General features: G+C 40.1%; 1 protein-coding gene across 1 annotated transcript; it reads right to left on the minus strand.

Moving 5' to 3' along the window:
- Positions 1-5,096: 5,096 nt before the first annotated feature.
- XKR9 (XK related 9) lies at positions 5,097-19,214 on the minus strand. Its single transcript, XM_060775458.2, has 4 exons — positions 19,070-19,214; positions 16,220-16,710; positions 9,093-9,316; positions 5,097-6,042 (listed from the first exon to the last, which is right to left on the minus strand). The coding sequence occupies exons 2-4, from the start codon at positions 16,504-16,506 to the stop codon at positions 5,414-5,416; spliced, it is 1,140 nt and encodes a 379-aa protein (XP_060631441.2). The 5' UTR covers positions 16,507-16,710; positions 19,070-19,214; the 3' UTR covers positions 5,097-5,413.
- Between the last annotated feature and the right edge of the window lie 418 nt (positions 19,215-19,632).

A 19,632-nucleotide genomic window follows, 5' to 3' on the forward strand; every position in this document is an offset into this window, starting at 1 on the left:
GATATTTGTTTGAAAGATTTTCAAAGAGTGCTTCCAGGCTATAATTAAACCCACTTCAGAGCAGGTTAAAGAAACCTGCTCTGAAGCGGGCTTAAGTCCCCACCCCAGGGAAAAAATGGGCTTTGCTCATTGAGTGTCCACATACCCTCCCGGTAATTTCTGGGAGGTCACAGGGATACCATAGAACCCTCTCCGAAAAGCCATAAATCCAACATAAAACTTACTGGGCTGCCATGATGCCTCTCTGCAGGCCTCCCGAAATGTACCTATGATGTGCCAGGAGGCAGGTTAACAAGGAGCGATTTGCTGCCCCCCCTCCACCTCCTGGGGTATCATTGGTATGTTCCAGGAGGCCTGCAGAGAGGCATCATGGTGGCCTGGTAAATTTCTTGTTGTTTTCAGGGCTTTTAGGGGGGATTTGGGGAGGTGGTGGCTGTTGTCTTTGCTTCTTTGGGCTCAACAAGCCCAAAGAAGCGAATTGGGCTGTGGGGACAGACTGAACCAGACCTTTCAGGAAGGCCCTGGTCTAATAGAGTATTTAAAGAATTGGCAACAAAGCTTTATCACAAATTATTCCTCTTTTACCTGCGGCGTCATTTGGACCCCGCAAGTAAAAGTCCAACAGTACCCGGGATATGGACCCTGTCTAGAAGGGCCCAAAATAAACTGGGTTTTTAATCATTAATGCCAAATAAATATTCTTTCTTAAATATTTCTGTCGGTATTACTATATGCACCCATTCGTAAATAAACAACTTTATTCAGGAAAATGCAATAGATATGAACGGTGTTGCTGCTTTAAACCTCCCATTTTAGCTGCTTTTTGCAACTGCAGATTTGAAAAGGCCAACACAATGTTCTACATATCATTCAGGGAAATGTTTTTCACACAGTATGCCCTAGCTGGTTGTTATGTCCAGTGTTATATAACTGTACAAGCAAGCATTAAAGCAAGGTCAGTTCTAGTGGAAGCTTAGCAAAACATTCATGCTGCAATAAGGGACAACAGAGGCTAACTTTACAGCAGCGTTTTCACTGTAAATGGCAATTATTCTTAGTAATTTAGTTTTCTCTATAAATAATAATAATCCCTTTTCAATCTGCAATAACACTGGTCTGAAATAATCAGAAATCCCTATCTGGAAGTCTATTTCAACTCCACTCAAAGACCATAAATGCTTCATTGTATCTAAACAGCAGGACAAATACTAGCTGAAAAAACCTTAATATATTAGTCTTCCTTAATATAAACCCTCATCCTTCTCTTTTCTTCTCCTCCCTCTTATTTATTTATTTTATTTATTTACTGCACTTATATACCGCAATTCTCAGCCCCCAAGGGTGACTCATTGCGGTGTACAACATGACAAAAAACAAGTGCAATCTACAGAGCATAGTGCAAAACAGTGTACAATTCATCATAATCATAAAAACATCTTAACAAATTTATTACTACATTCCGAATCGTCTCATCGTCAAGCCACAATCCGATCTCATTTCCGGTGTTCCATTCCTATGGTCAATTGCCAGTCATTGCACTATTGATCAAATGCCTTCTTAAATAGCCAGGTCTTTAGCTTCCTGCGGAATATTAGCAGGGAGGGGGCTAGCCTGATGTCCACGGGAAGGGTGTTCCACAGCCGAGGAGCCACCACCGAGAAGGTCCTATCTCTTATCCTCCTCCTTCTCCTCGTTGTTGTTGTTGTTATTATTATTATTATTATTATTATTATTATTATTATTATTATGTCTATCCAACCTTTTCTCAGTTCAGAACTCAAAGTGTTTTTTAGGATTACTGCAGTATTGGATATGTGTGAAGTGTAATAAAAACACAGATTAATTAGAAGCTCTGTTTACAAATGAAATACCTCCTCTGCATATACAAATCCCTGACTATTCTATCCCTGCACACAGAGATAAATAATTATGATAGTAATCTGCACAGTGTGGGAGAAAATGAACATTATCCATATTTATATTTGAACAATTCAGAAGTATTGTGGAGATTTGCTAGAATGAAAACCAGAGTGGGCTCCTGAATTTTTAATGGTTGTGTCGAAGATTGATTTTCAGCAGATATAGCTTGCCACACAACCAACAACACATATCCTTCAGCTTGACAAGGGCAACCCTGATTGATGCTCTGCCATCCCACTTAGCCAGCCTCTTTTAAAATGTTCCAGCTTATGCCTTCTCTTCCCCTTTGATTTTTAGCTTCCTTCAATTGCTGCAAATTGAGTTCTAAGAATAAAGCTTCTACTGATGAGTAATGCATTCTCAAGGATGGCTTTATTTAATATGTATTTATTTATTGCATTACTATACCACCTTTCTCGCCCCTGGGGGGACTCAATGCAGTTTACAACATAATAAATGGCAAAAAATTAATGCCAAATATATATAAAAGCAATACATAACATATCTTGCTATAGAGGGAGTTCCACAGTCAATGGGCCACCACTGAGAAGGCACTGTCTCTCTCCCCAGCAGCCTTGGAAACTTGTCATTTTCACCTTGCTCTGTGATTCAAGTTAAAATTTCTCCTTGGATTTGTGTCCTTGGAAATTTAAGACAAACAGCCAAAAAAAAATTAGAACAAGTGGACACAGAGGAAAACCTGGCAAGATCCACGGAGCAATGTAGTAGAATTCATGTTCTTTTCAACCAATCTAGAAGATCCAAATAACACTGTCAGTCCTAAATACATACAATTGAAGTTTCATTGCAAACAGAAGAGGGCAATTCTATGAGCTCAGAAATTATGGCAAAATTTTCTCTCAGTTAAACACATTTCCTCTTTATTGCATCATATCCTCACTTTCTGTATCATGCCTAATTATCAAAACATTAGTTGGGAAATTTGTGCTGAATAGTAATTTCAATTTTCGTGCCAGAAGAGGTTGTAGAGGAAGAGAAGTAGGTAGGATTGTGTGTACATGTTTTAGGGAGCAGAAGGGATATACACAGAGAATCAGTAACCATCATACAGCCGAACTCAACACCCCAGCGGTTCAAAGTGAACTTCAGTCCTGAAGTGATCACCCTTTAGTACTTAGTCTTCATAAATTTCCTCCCATTTATGGAGTGTTTTTGATGGCAGACAATTCTTTGCTGAAAGTTAAGTGCTCTTTTATATGAACGTATAAAGCAGGCTTTGGTTTGAATGAGTACATTATTTTGACAAATGTTTATTGGAAAGCCAATTACAGCTTCATAAATCAGGGCTCTCCGTGCCACGCCGGGTAAGCTCTGCAGTGCCACCAGATGTCACAGCCGAGAGCAGGAGGGTAATTAAAATAATTTGGTGGAATCCTGTCCCTCATCCACAGCACTGACAGTAGTCAAAACAGGAAGAAATTGTTTATTATCTTTCATTTAACTTATTAAAATACTTGTTGCAAGATGTCATGGCCGTCCTGGAGTGGGGAGAAAAATAACATTTGCTTTCAATTTGCAGTCAGATTAAAATGACAAGGTCAAGTACAATCCACAGGCTGAATGGCAGCTGAATTTTAAGTGCTGCCCAGAAAAAATAGTGGAAGGCTTAGTGCATGTACAATCATTTTCAATTCTAGATATTTTTGTCATTTTATTTTTTGAAGTCGTCAACTATTATGTGAAATAAAACCGTTATTAATATGGACATTTTCTTATTAATGTATGACCTTTCCCACATTAGGGCTAATGTAGGATTTTCAAGGGACACTAAAAGATTTAAACACATCTAGATGGTACAGAGTTGGACCCATAGGTTTCTTCTTCTAGGGATGCCATCCTTGCTTTTCTTATTGTAATTCTGCAGTCACTCTTTCTTGATCCTTCCAAAAGAGCCCTCCTGTGGTGAAATCAAGAAATAACATGACACAAGAACTGTCCTGCAAGCCGGATGGCTGATCATCTTCCCTTGCCAGTGTTACTCAGTTATGCTTTTCTTACTTTAAATGTCAGGAGAATGCTTTATCAGTTTCATCTAATTCATCTTGGTGATTTTTTAAAGGAAAAAATGCTTTTTGGTTTCTCAGGTTATACATGTCCTGGTTTTTTTTTTCATTTATTTTTAATTTTTTAAATTTTAGTTGATACATCCTGTCAATTAACAAACTTTTGCCATACAAGACTTATCTCAGCATACATTATTCCAAACATAAATATTCCTTATGTGACACTTTATACATTCCTTAGATATGTATCACCCATCACCCATACCCTCCCCTTCCTAATTCCCCCCACCTTCCTGGAACAGCCATTCTAAATGATATCATTGTATCAGTTTGATCGTGTTGAAAGCCTAGTTCAAAATGCTTTCCATATTTCACAGGTGTACAATAGAATTAGAAGGACAATAGTTTTATAAACAAGCATCTTGCTATCACTAGGAATGTCCCAATCATTGAACACTCTCTGCTTCATTTGAAAAAATGCTGCACGCACAGAGCCTAGATGGTGTTGTATTTTGGTGTCGATACTGGCTTTTGTGGAGAGATGGCTGTCTTGGTAGCAGAAATAGTAAAAAAAAAAAATTCTAGCCACTCTGAGTCCCTTCGAGGAGAGAAGGTGGTCTATAAATAAAGGTTTATTATTAGCATTAGCATTAACATTAACATTACACTATTAAGCTTTATTTCTGGCAATGCAGAGAGATTTGTTGGTGCCTGCTGGTAAAGCACTTTGGTTTTCGTATGGTTCTGTGAAGATGTTTTAAGTGGCTTGTAAGCACTAAGCACTAAGCATAAGTACACTTAACTAAGGAGGGATGTACACTGTAGAAGTAATGCAGTTTATCACCACTTTAACTATCATGACGCATGCTATGGAATACTGGGAGTTGCAACTTGGTGAGGCACAAGCACTCCAGCTCCACAAATTCCATAATATTAAGTCATCACAGTAAAAATGGTGTCAAACTGAACAGCGTAGATCGGGCATGGGCAAACTTTGGCACTCCATGTGTTTTGGACTTCAACCCCTACAATTCCTAACAGCTGGTAAACTGGCTGGGATTTCTGGGAGTTGAAGTCCAAAACGCCTGGAGGGCCAAAGTTTGCCCATGCCTGGTGTAGATGTACCATAAATAGTAGCCTTGTTTCCTGAGATGAAATCAGTGAAGCTTTATTCTTTCCTTTGCCACTACAATCCTAATGCAGCTCCAAACTCTCACACTGGCCCTTTATATTTCAAAATAGCAAAACATTAAAGCAGACAGAAATGGGAGAGCACAACATTCAAGTCATGTTTGTCTTGACCATAGACTCAAGTTTTGTTATGAAATGTGCATATTTCGCATCTGTTTGTTTTCAAAAATAAATTTCACTTTATAAATAGTGACAATCCAGTGATGTTTTGCTTTGCTGGGTTCTTGTTTTCAACATAGAAAGAAAATTAAAACAAACAACAGTTTGTTTCATGAGGTTTATTGCATCAGGAATGCCCTTATTCTGCAGTTTTCATTTCTCTCACTTCCTGGACCATCAACTACATCTTGTGTATAATAAATACTAGGGTGAAAAAATGCATAATAAATAACAAGAAAAATAATACCTAATATGAAGGCAATGACAATTGCAGTGATCATAAATGACAAATATATTTTCCCATTGAATGATGATTTCCAGAACAAACTTGCACTTGATATACCTAAAGTTATAAGCACCCGAATGACATAATATACAAACAGGGGGATTTTTGTCTTTTCTCCCTTGATATTAAAAAAGGTAAAAATAAGAATGATTCCCACAGTAGCTCTGTAGACCCATTCTGCTGTTTTGGATGTACAAAATGCAGTGTGTTGCTTGATCACCCAAACTACAGCAACAAAGCAAAGAATCACAACAAGAATGATAGTAGTAGTAGTGCTCAGTACTGCTAGCAGCGCAATGCTAAGTATCCAAGAGGTTAATGTCAACAGCTTGTAAAAGAAATACATAATTTTGGAAGATATTTTGACAAAGTTCTTCTTATCCGGCAAGGATTTCCGTAAAGCAATCTGATAATCCACCGTTGCACAAGAAATGCCGATGATAGAGACAGTGATGGAAATATCTAAAGAGAAAAAGTGGGTAATGTTAGCACCATCAGAAAAGAGTTGCAGATCTTGTATCAAATGAACTTCAATTACACCCTAAAAAGATGTGATGGGCAGTTATTGTTAACAGTACTATTCCAAGAATAGGTGGTATTGTAAGGAAACTAATCTAGCTATGTTACTTTTTCAGTATGTACCTTGCAACAGAGTTGTTGCATTAGGCATGATTTGTGGTTGTTAATTCACCAATCATCCCATTTCCCACTTGCAAAAAAGGTAAAGATGTGAACAGGATAAAGATGTGAACAGGATTTTAAAATAAGGATGCCACTATTTTTTCCCACAGGGATACACTGTAAATCTCAAAAGGGGAAAGAAATTGGAGGGAAAATATGACAGAATCTTATTTTTCTCCCTCTTTTTTTCTTCTCCTTCTTTCCTCCTTTCTGTGATGCAAAAACCTAACATAATTACTTCTTTCTAACATTATTTCACCAATAAAAATATGGACCTAGAACTATTTGACAGAATAAAACATTCTAAACTATGTGAAATGCTACTTCAGCATCCCAAAATATATTTTCCCTCCCAACTTCTCAATTCTATCTAGGCTCCTGTGCCAGGCTGACAAAAATTCCAGCTGTTCAGCCCCACCAAATCCCTTGCCCCCCCCCCCCCCAAGACCTTGGAAGGAAATGCTGCTTAGCAACTGGCAATTGCCAGCAAATGAAAAATACTTCCATTACAGGCTGACCCCGTTCCATCTGCTCTCAGCTCCAGCTTCTTGCCTCAAGGGGATTTTGTTGGGAGCTGCTGCCTCGTACAATCCCAGGGAAGAACAAGGGCAGGAAAAAAAGGTAAAGCAAAGATCTGGAGGTTGGTGCTCATCTCCATTTCTAAGCCGAAGAGCCAGCGTAGACACCTCCAAGGTCATGTGGCTGGCATGACTGCATGGAGCGCCGTTACCTTCCCACCGGAGCGGTACCTATTGATCTACTCACATTTGCATGTTTTCAAACTGCTAGGTTGGCAGAAGCTCGGGCTAATAGCGGGAGCTCACACCGCTCCCCAGATTCGAACCTGCGATCTTTCAGCTAACAAGTTCAGCAGCTCAGCAGTTTAACCCACTATGTCACTGGGGGCTCCAGGTCTGAAAGGAGACCCTGAATTATCCTGGATCCATATGAGCAGCATGTCATCTCTGTTCCCTGATGCTAATGTGATTCTCGACTCATACATTCACTCTTTAGAAGAAACTTTAAATGTATTCATTAGGATCTTAACATTCAAAGCAAATAAATAAACTCATGTGCATCCGAATTGTTAGCTAAGAATAGAGCTGCTTAGAGATTCATTGTGATTGTTCATTCAGAACACACATAAACAACAACAAAACCAGCAAAACTTTATTTATATCCCGCCTCATCTCCCTGTGGGGACTAACGCCAATGACCTTATCACACTCACATTCGCCCTAGAACACTTTCACCCTGTCTTCTGGACAGAGACCATTGCCAACCATCACATGACATTGCCCGCAACCAGAGTGAAAGCATTGCCGGAGGCTTCCCCCACAACACAGGAGCCAGCACAGGTCCTCTGCAGAAGGACGACACTTCCTCCAGTGGGACAAATCTGTCACCGAGGGGGAACTGTGTGCGGGATGATTCGCTCTACTGCCCCTCTCTTTACTCCCCAAAGCCAGGCAAGGCCTTTGTGATGAGCCCTCAAGAGTTTCAAGACCTACTTATCCGTTTTTGTACATGCATAATTCAATGACTCATATTGCTTATATCCAGAAGGAATTTTGTTTCTGTCTCAACCTGTATATTTAACAGCATATTCAGATACTTTCTAGTAGCCTCTAGTTGACTCAGGTAAATTGAATGGCAGCTAGAGAATGAGCCTTCTTACTGATGGCTTTATGGAGTTCATTTTCAGGGGAAAAAATCAACCTAGAATCATAAAGTTGGAAGAGACCTCATGGGCCATCCGGTCCAACCCCCTGCCAAGAAGCAGGAAAATTGCATTCAAAGTACCCCCGACAGATGGCCATCCAGCCTCTATTTAAAAGTTTCCAAAGAAGGAGCATCTACCACACTCCCAGGCAGAGAGTTCCACTGCTGAACAGCTCTCACAGTCAGGAAGTTCTTCCTAATGTTCAGATGGAATCTCCTTTCTTGTATTTTGAAGCCATTGTTCCACCTCCTAGTCTCCAGGGCAGCAGAAAACAAGCTTGCTCCCTCCTCAACAATTTTTATACATTTCTCTCACATATTTATACATGGCTATCATGTCTCTTCTCTGCCTTCTCTTCTTCAGGCTAAACATGCCCAGCTCTTTAAGCCGCTCCTCATGGGGCTTTTTCTCCAGAACCTTGATCATTTTACTCACCCTCCTCTGGACATATTCCAACTTGTTAATATCTCTCTTGAATTGTGGGGCCCAGAATTGGACACAATATTCCAGGTGTGGTCTAACCAAGGTGGAATAGAGGGGTAGCATGACTTCCCTGGATCTAGACACTATACTCCTATTGATGCAGGCCAAAACCCATTTTTATGACAGGCAAAGGCCCAAAAAAGAAAATCTTAGACTTTATGAAGATTTCTTTTGATACTCTATATATATATATATATATATATATATATATATATATATATATATTCCTTTGATTATGGCTTGATCTACACTGCCATATAATGCAGTTTGGAACTGCATTATATAGTCAGTGTAGACCAGTGGTTCTCAATCTGTGGGTCCCCAGGTGTTTTGGCCTACAATTGCCATTGATCCCAGCCAGTTTACCAGCTGTTATGATTTCTGGGAGTTAAAGGCCAACACATCTGGGGAACCACAAGTTGAGAACTACTGAGACCCATGTAATGCTATTTAACTGTATTGAACTGCATTATATGGATTTACACTGACTATATAATGCCTGTTCGAATCTGTATTATATTGCATTATTGATCTTGTCTAGGTTTTTGTAATCCATTCTGGAAGCATTTCTGTAGTGCTGCAGGTCAGAATACACACACTTTTTTGGACTATAAATCAAACTTACACTGAGTGAAGGTAGAATTGTCGAATACCATAAGGATGTAGACTTGAAGAATAAGCTGAGGTGTGCTTTCCAGGTAAGTCTTAAATAGCCGGAGCATACTGATATCTGCCATTGCATGAATGGCTCTTTTGTGAATGAGGCTGGTGGGACCATCGATCAAGATGTTTCCTGAACTATTTGGTTTACATGCAGCTTCATAGCCAAGATTCAGTGCAAGCCAATACCTACAATGGAAATAACATTAAATGATGCATTGTGTTTAGATTTAATCTCACAGTGGATGTATATAACAATTCTTCCACATTTTAATGAAAAGCACTCATGGAAGGTTCCCCCACTTTGTCTCTTTATTTAAGAGATTGAATATTCTTTACCATCCCAAATAGACTACTGCAATGCACTCTACGTGGAGCTGCCTCTGAAGGCAGCCCAGAAGCTTCAATTAGTCCAACGGTCGGCAGCCAGGTTGTTCACCGAAGCAGCATTCAGGGAGCACACAACCCCTCTGTTACACCAGCTCCACTGGCTGCCGATCAGCTTCCGAGCAGAATTCAAAGTGCTGGTTTTAACCTTTAAAGCCCTAAACAGTTCTGGCCCAGTTTACCTGTCTGAATGTATCTCCTGTTACGAACCATCACGAAGTTTAAGATCATCTGGAGAGGCCTTGCTCTCAATCCCACTGCCATCCCAAACACGATTCCCCCGTCTGTGGAACTCTCTCCCCAGGGACATCGGATTGGCCACCTCCTTCCTGTCTTTTAGAGGGAAACTTAAGACTTGGCTATGGGACCACGTGTTCAACCAGTGAATAGCAGCAAGTGGAAAGAAGACTTAGTCAATTCATGACAATGACTTGACCCAGACTTGGATTTGGTTTTAACTGGCATGTTTAATCAATTGTTTTTTAATTAACTGTTTTAATGTTTCTAATGTATCTGCTGAATGTTTTATGATGGTGATGGCATTGTAAGAGTGCTTGTTGTGAGTGTGGCCTGAGTCTCCCCCCCCCCCCCGGGGGGGGGGTGAGAAGGGCAGGGTACAAATGTAGGAAATAAATAAATAAATAATCTGTATCACCTAAAATATCCAAGTTTGTAAACAGGAGTGCTTTCCAGTATGCTGGCTAATATTAACACTTTTCTTAATTATACCTTAAAGCAGGGTCCTCAAACCTTTTAAACAGAGGGCCAGGTCACAGTTCCTCAAACTGTTGGAGGGCCAGATTATAATTTGAATTTTTTTTCAGGTTAAAAAAACTGGTTTACTCATGAATTTTAACTGTTAACCAAATCCCCATGCTAAGTCTATGAGAAGCAAACATTACATTGATTTAATTAAGTCTATATAAAATACAGAATGAACCATACTATTTAAATTATTTTGTGTTATGGAACTACTCTTCATGATTCGCTTTTTTTTTCCAAATCTATCCCCCCCCCCCCCCAATATTTTTTCTGGCTATGGCACTGGTCTAGAGTGTCATGTAAAACCAATGCATAGCCCTACAAATGGCATTTTCTGTTCCCATACTTGAAGTCCTGTTCAATGGGACTTCCTTCTAAATAGACAGGCATGCATAAGACTGAACTATCAGACTGCCAAGTACATTCCAAAAATAACTCAAAACAAACATCACTGTATTTCATATTATCATTTTGTTCTCTTTTTTTCTCTCTTTGACTGCACAGGCACCGAGACAGCCTTGGTCGCCTTGGTGGATGACCTCCGTAGAGAGCTGGACAGGGGGAGTGTGACCTTGTTGGTTCTCTTGGACATCTCAGCGGCTTTTGATACCATCGATCATGGTATCCTTCTGGGGCGACTCTCTGGGATGGGTCTTGGGGGCACGGTTTTGTCGTGGCTCCGATCCTTCCTGGAGGGTCGATCCCAGATGGTGAAGCTGGGAGACGCCTGCTCGGACCCCTGGCCTTTGACCTGTGAGGTCCCACAAGGCTCTATTCTGTTTCCCATGCTTTTTAACATCTACATGAAACCGCTGGGAGAGGTCATCCGGAGTTTTGAAGTTGGGTGCCACCTCTATGCAGATGACACACAACTCTATTACTCATTTCCACCTAATTCCAAGGAGGCCTCTCAGGTGCTGGACGAGTGCCTGGCCACTGTGTCTATCTGGATGAGGAGGAACAAGCTGAAGATCAATCCCGAACAAGACAGAGGTCCTCCTGGTCGATCGTAAACCTGACCGGGGTATAGGGTGGCAACTTGCGCTGGATGGGGTTACACTCCCCCTGAAGCCACAGGTCCGCAGTTTGGGAGTCCTCTTGGATTCATCGCTTACGCTTGAGGCTCAGGCGTCGGCGGTGTCTGGGAGGGCTTTTGCACAATTAAGACTTGTGCGCCAACTGCGACCGTACCTCGCGAAGGCTGATCTGGCCGGGGTGGTCCATGCCTTGGTCACCTCCAGATTGGACTACTGCAATGCGCTCTACGTGGGGCTGCCCTTGAAGACGGCTCAGAAGTTCCAACTGGTCCAACGAGCAGTGGCCAGGATGTTAACTGGGGCCCCTTACAGAGAGAGGTCAACCCTCCTGTTCAAGGAGCTCCACTGGCTGCCGTTTATTTTCCGAGCCCAATTTAAGGTGCAGGTGCTTACCTACAAAGCCCTGAACGGTTTGGGACCATCCTACCTGCGTGACCGCATCTACGTCTGCGAACCCACGCGTTCACTTCGGTCATCTGGAGAGGCCCTGCTCGTGATCCCGCCTGCGTCGCAAGCACGATTGGTGGGGGCACGAGACAGGGCCTTTTCTGTGGTGGCCCCCCGACTCTGGAACACCCTCTCCAAAGATCTTAGACAGGCCCCTACACTGGCAGTCTTCAGAAAGAACTTGAAGACCTGGCTGTTCTGATGTGCCTTCCCAGAATAGGAAATCTCCATTACCAAGTCCCATAAGCACTTTATTAAAACTAAGATTGCTGCACACCGCACACTGCACTTGCCCTATAATCCTACATACCTCCTGTCACATCAGCACTTTTAATCCTGTACCCTTTACTCTGGCCCGGCCCAGTTTTATTGTGTCTTAGTGTATTGTTTATTGCTTGTTGTTTATATTGCTTTAATTGTTTTTAATTTGCTTTAGGTTTTGTATTGTTATATTGTGTGTTGAGGCCTTGGCCTTTGTAAGCCGCATTGAGTCCTTCGGGAGAGGCTAGCGGGGTACAAATAAAGTTTAATAATAATAATAACAGGCAGTCCCCAAATTACAAACAAAATAGATACTGTAGGTCGTTCTTAAGTTAAATATGCATGTAAGTCAAAACAAATACATTTGTTAAATGTAACTCCAGCCAAGTGTGTGTGTGTCTATGTGATTTGGATAGCACAAGGAAGAGTTAACACCCCTGTGGTGCTAATTTTGCCATCTGTGCCCATGTTCAGAAGATTCACCTCACTGTCTGACCCTGTGATAACTGCATTTTGAAAAATGTGACTTCTTGTGAAAACAAGGATTGGTGATAAACTTCAATGGAGACACCTATTCCCCATGATAACTATTTCAGGAGTGAATTTCCCTTCCTACGGGTAGATTTCTCTCACTTCCAGTTTCCCAAGTCACTCCTGACATGAAAAAGAAGAAACCCATTCTAAATTATGAGTCATTTGTAAGTTGAATGTTTGTAAACTGGCGACTGCCTATTCTTTGGTTTCTTTGAGTGACTCTTTTCTTTAGGGAGAGATAAACTTTATTTCCATTGTCAGATCATAACATATATGTTTGGCAAAGGGCTAGAACTGCAAGGCAACATATTCAACCTTTCCTAAACTTGCTACTTCAAGGAGCTATATTATTCCCAATCCCCAAGTACAGTTTGTACATTAGCCTTCAAAACTTGAGCCTGGGCCGTATTATGAGCCTATACAAACATGAATCTGTTTGCTCTGTGAGCATGAACGTTTCACAAAGAAAACAGTTCAAACAGGCACTGGAAGTAAGTGGGGAGGCTATTCCCCTTAAAGCATTCTTTATAAACCTCAATATTCTGCTGTTTCTCAAGATGACAGCACACTCACAAACTCCTATTCAATTTGTTGCTTATAAAAGATCTGCTTACAAGAATACATCCTAAGAAATACAAATTCCCTGTCCCGCTTTTTTTTTTTTTGTAAGAACCTCTAAATGATGTTTTGCTGTTCACGTCACAGCAGTTTTGTGGTGAGCTCCAATATGCCATGTAAATACCTTTTGCTATTACTCCAGCCATTAGTGTATATTTACATATAAACAATGATGGTGGGCTTCATGCCTCTTGTTCATATAACAATGATGTAACAGAATACTTCACAATACAAGCATATACATATCCGCTCACAGTAAATATCGCTGACCTACTGGGGCTTATTCCCAGGTAGAACTATATGGGTTGTTGTAGGCCAGTGATTCCGGCCATTAAAGCCTTCGACAATACATAGAACTATATGGGATTGCAAATTTTAAATACTGCTTTGCCCATAAATTACCCTCATATATATGTTCAACATATTAGAGGTAACAACTTTACCATAACAGTTCACGTATCTCTCTATAGCAGTGGTTCCCAACCTATGGTCCATGGATCACCAATGGTCCTCAAGAACTAAAATATGATCTGCGGCCTCACCATTATTACACCATTGCAACAAGAGTGACTGGGCTTGCAAAATCCTCTACTAGTTCTGAGGCAACGGGGATGTCAATAGAAGAGAGCCTGACTACCCACAAAAGGTGGGACAACAAGCTTCCTGACTGCTGCTTCTCCTCCTCCCCCCCCCCCCCCGAACAGAGACATTCCATGTGGTGCCTGGAAGTGGGGCACCTTGGTGTCTTCATTTTAGGCCTGTTCCTGGGGTTATTTGGGGGTGATGATTCAGAAAATTGAATTGGATAGACCTCATCTCTAGATTATTAAATATGGTTTTCTGTGGCCGAGCAGATGGCGACTACTAGATGGCATGGGTTCGGTATCAGAAACTAGAGCTGATGTGGTCTATCCAATGCAATTTTCTGAATCAACACCTAACCAAACTGAATCTAAAGTTGACCAAAACTGATTCATAACCCTTTTGGTATTAATGTTGGAGAGTGGTCCCTGGTCAAGTGGTCCGTGATTTAAAAAGGGGGGGGGGGGATTGGGAACCACTGCTGTTTAGGCACTGCATATATTCATGTCTTTTACAGTTTGCTGGGATTTGCCATACCCTCTCTCATCCTGTATCAATTTGTCTACAGTAAGTTCTTGTGGGTTTTTTCGGGCTATATGGCCATGTTCTAGAGGCATTTCTCCTGACGTTTCACCTGCATCTATGGCAAGCATCCTCAGAGGTGAGGCCTGCTGGAACTGGGAAAAAAGGGGTTTATATATCTGTGGAATGACCAGGGTGAGACAAAGGGCTTTTGTAAGTTGGGCTAAGTCTGTGGCTCTCTCTTTTAATCTCATTTTCATGTTTAACCTGCACATGCAACAGAGCATCTCATCTTGTAAGAAAAGGTACTTGTTACCTTTTTAACAAAGACTAAGCTTGCTTTATTTTCTCTACTAGGCAGTGAGTGGGTTGCGGTCATGTGAGACTAGATGATGTTCACCTTCTTCTTGTGAATACTAATTTCACTGCTGATGAGGTGCACTACCATTTCTCACATTACCTTACATAATGGGAGATTTGGTGAGTATCAGGAAATCCTCCCCGGTATAAAGAATTGAAAGAATGAAAGGGAGTTCATGTTTGGTTATGCAAAGTAAGTCTATGGGTTCACAAACATGTGTGAAAAAGAGATCAAGTATTAAATATCAGGAATCAAGATGTATTTCAGCTTTTCTCCAGCAAACCAAATGTGGATTACAGTAGTCTCGCTTATCCAACATAAACAAGCTGGCAGAACATTGAATAAGTGAAAATGTTGGATAATAAGGAGGGATTAAGAAAAAGCCTATTAAACATCAAATTACCTTATGATTTTATCATGTTTACAACAAATTGACAGAAAAAAATAGTTCAATACATGGTAACATTATGTAGTGTTTACTGTATTTACGAATTTAGCACCAAAACATTGCAATGTATTGAAACAGCTGTGGATCTGGGCAAGAGGCAGACTTCATTGGATAATACAGAACGTTGGATGAGCAAAGGTTGGATAAACGGGACTCTACTGTATTTCAAAAGCAAGAAAATATAATTTTAGAACTATTATTTTCAAATATGATCCTGATATTTACATCGTCAGAAGGATTTTTACTTTGCATACATTTACTGTAATTAAATAGCTACTACCTTTTTAATATCGTACTTTGCATGGATAATTTCTGGATTTGAATTCATTTAGACTAGCCAGATATTCTTGCACAACCTCCTTGATTATTCTGTGCTGCATTTCCCCATCTGCATCACCTCCTCCATTTCCCCGTGTTGAGCACTATTTTCCTTTTGGGAGAAGATTGGCAGTTCCTGAGCACTTGGTCATTGTAACACTAGTTGGGCTGCATTACATAACAGCATCCAAGTTCACAGTAGAGAAGCTTGATAAGGTGTTAAATGACCTTTGGACTTCTGGCAAGAACTCTCGCAAAGCAGGCTGCTGACTGAAGATCGCTTTACCCAAAAGAGAAAGTATGTGGTTGCATTTGGCCAGCACTAAATGCACAGTTATATAAATAAGCATTTTTTCTTGAATGTATCACCACCAGTTTAATTACATTACATGGGGTTTTCATTCTTCTTGTTGTGAGCTGCTTAAATATGGAGATGTTTTTTTAAAAAAACCAATATCAGAACAAGCTCATCTTGTTTTTCTAGATCTGGGACAAAAGCAAATTTAATTGGTATGAGTTAACATTTCTAGATTTAGTTTAACCTCTGGTGTCCTATCTGTAGATGTATCTGGCCACACTACTCTCCTTTTCTAGATCCTTGTCTCTTCTTCCTGTCATTTCTGGCCCACTGCTTTCTAACTACTTTGCCAATACCATCTGGAAACCCCTTATAATTTCCATCTCCCTGTGCCAATTGGTATGATCAAACAACCATACATCCAAACTTTACCATCACCACCTCTGCTATGGAAAATCATCCAGTGTATCATTATACATATAGCTTCTGCATTCCATTCTCAATATTTGGTGCTTACCTTGTAAATATTCCACCGTGAAATAGATGTAGTAAAATTAAAATACTGTTCAGGTCTTCAGTACTGTCTTCTTTAAACCAAATATAACTGAACATCTGGATAACTACTGAGGAAATAAATCCTGTGGCCAGTATTAAGCCACACCATAAATATTGTCCCTCACACCAGTATGTTCTTGCTATCCAAAGATCAGCTCCAACATCAGCCATATAAACCACAATCCCAAAACACATCATACCCAGATCTTGCTTAGTAAACCTCATTGTCTTGCTTTCATGGTCGATCATTCCACGTCAGGCAAAAAGTAAATAAATCGCATTTCATATTCCATTATTTCTTTGTAAGGAAGGAACTCTTGTGTATGCAAATAAAATGTAAAATTCAGTTCTTTGAGTATATTATGAATGTCAGTTCACAATTAACAAGTCATTTGGGCAAGTATCCATATATATCTTGAAAGCTGTTCAAATGTGAATTCTTCCAAATGAGTCCTGAAAAGAGAAATTGTAGAGTATTTCAGAAGAGTATGAAAACACAACTATCAGCAGCATAAATATTAGGAATGCAACCTGTGCCATTCACTCAATATGCATGTTTTCCTCTTCATTTTTTCCCATCATGTTCTGTACAACATTGCAGCCTTAATCTATTAATTGGTTATATTAATCAATTGAAAATATTTTAAATAGACTAGAAAGGTATTCCAGGTTTAAGAGTCTGGTTCGCTATATGTTATGTACAAATGCCCATGAAAACAAAGAAACCATATCTTGTTCTTCAGTCATATTTTAAAGTATTCAAAAGCTCAATGTGCAAGCCTATGTGCATTACTAGAAAGCAAGTCCTAATGTGTTCAGTGGAGTTTATTCTTAGTTCAGTGTGATAAGATAGCAGGCTTAATGCTGTATAAAATGTGGATATATGAAGTAACTCTATTGGAAGGCTGCATTGGAGGATACGATACATGGAATGGAGATGGATCATGAGGTTCTATTTTTGTCTTCTGCCTCAAGCAGCAAAATGTTCTTGGGTTGGCCCTGTGATGAATACACATTTTTGTATTATCAACTATTTCAATCTGCCTGGATTAAAGGCCCTTGAAGAAGATATTTCCACTTTTATCTGCCTCTTTTTCTAGCATTCTTATGTGCAGTTCTAAAACCATGCTACTCAAAGTGGTGGTCCCTGGATCAATGGATGTCTGAGTCGATCCTTTCCTGAAGAATTATCAGGAAAGAATGAAACAACTGTAGCCACTAAACACTAGAGGAGTGCAGTTTGGCCAAAAGGCATGCCATTTCGGTGTCCATTTTCGGCTAACCCCTCATTCTGTTTACAGGGAAGTTACTCGAATCAGGCGGAATGTTGCCATTGTCATTTGGCAAAGATTCAGCCCATTGGCTACAATAGGAAACTTTAAAGGCTCAGTCCTCAATCATTTTAAGGCCTATTTGCATGAAACCTACCTCGGTTTTAGAACTTATTTACAACTGCAGGCCTACCAAGTTTCAGAACAATTCACCAATCTACTGATTTTTTAGAATTCTTTTAAGTTTTTACCATAACTTTTTTTTTTAAAAAGACAAATTGCAAGAGAGAGTTCTGGGAATTGTAGTTGCTGGTTGCATCCATTCTCAGCCATTCAAAGCATGGACACAACCAGGCCTTTTAATGGCTGAGAAACAGAGAGAGAGAAACTTCAACTCCCATCATGCTCTGAGAGGAACTCAAGAGACTTTTCGATGCCCGCCCCATGCAAGTGTTGCTGTGAAAGTGAGTTCCCAGCAGGGCCCTCTCTGGAGGTGGAGCCTAGGGAACTTTTCCGCTGCCGGGGAGAGAGAAAAGACACTGGAGGATCTTCTCCAAGAGCCCTGTGGCAGACCCTGCCTCAGATATACTGCAGACTGAACTCCATCCTCTCTAGTGGCCAATAAATCCGGCTCTCTTGATCCAGTTTGCTGATTTTTTCAGTTCCCCCCTCACGTTCTGTTTTCAGGGGGTTACACGAAATGGACCACCAGATATTACAAATCACTTTCGGTCAAACCGATTTGGGTCCAAGCTTACTGGCCACTGGGAATAAATATAGGCCAAGTCCCTGGCACATAAGAGGGGAGGCTGGTCCCCCACATCATGTAACTTAAAAAGCACTGTTTTAGAATATAGGATAAAAGTACTTCATAACACTCTCTCACATTATTGTGTGTATGCATGTCATTACTATAGTTAATTCAGACAGAAAATATGAAAGCCATTTTGCAACTGAATTTATGCTATTTTGCATAAATATAACAGAAATGTGGGCAAAGAAGTCTTTAGTGTGGATTCTAAAGCTGATATCTACAATACATTATAACTCTTGTATCAGTGGGGGATACATTCCTGGTCTTTGAGTGGATACATGAAACCGCAGATAAGACCTAACCTTATTGAAATGAAAGACTCCTGGCCTCTCAAAATGCTAGAGAGGACTGATGTTATCAGACAATGAATATTGATTTTGTGGATACAGAAGGCATACTATATTAGCTTTAATAACATGAGGAGTATTCACAGTTAACCAGCAAGAAGTATATTCCCTATTATTTCATAATGGAAAACAACTTTCTTCTGGGATATGAAGAAATATATTTCTAAACAAGATGGCAGAGACACAATGTTGCTATACAGGACCACATAATTTAATTAATCAAAATTTATCTATTCCAAAATCTGAAGTAATACTTTTCTTTCTGTTATACTAATGAGGAAAATTCACATTTCCAATAAGCCTGCTGATTTATAGAGTGTATCTCCTAAGCAATCCTCATGTCATATAGGTAGCACCATCACTGTCATAAAAATGCTTACCTTGAAGCTTGGCAGTTCCTTACAAATTTAAACCAAATATCCATAATCAGAGAGATGTTTTAGTAGCCAGGGCTTTGTACAGCTGTACTATGCCCTTCTGTAATATACAAACAGGAAAATGAGAGGGTGTGGGACAGAAAGTAAACCGAAACTTTAGTCTCCTCTGGACCATGTGATCTGGTCTTTGAGCCATGACGTTGTTTAGTTGAGTAATTTTGTACATACCGTAATGCAATCTGATTTTAATTTCAGTTACCATATCTATGCTTTCAAAGGCTTTATTCAAAACAATTGCTTTTGTAATGCCTTTATTGTGTATGTTCATGTCTTCAAGTCGCCTGTCAACTTACGATGACTATTACTTTCATAGTGTTTTCTTAGGCAAGGAATATTCTGAAGTGGTTCTGCCTGTTCTCTCTGTATTTGTTGCTAATATCCTATCAACATACTAAACAAAACAAAACAAAAACCCAAATGGACACAAAAATGTGTCCAGGATTTCAAGACATATGACAACATTCTTCACTCTCATTAGATGTAATGTTAGCTTCCACAATATTAGA

Source organism: Anolis sagrei, chromosome 4, assembly GCF_037176765.1.
Source record: "Anolis sagrei isolate rAnoSag1 chromosome 4, rAnoSag1.mat, whole genome shotgun sequence".
Taxonomy (NCBI): domain Eukaryota; kingdom Metazoa; phylum Chordata; class Lepidosauria; order Squamata; family Dactyloidae; genus Anolis; species Anolis sagrei.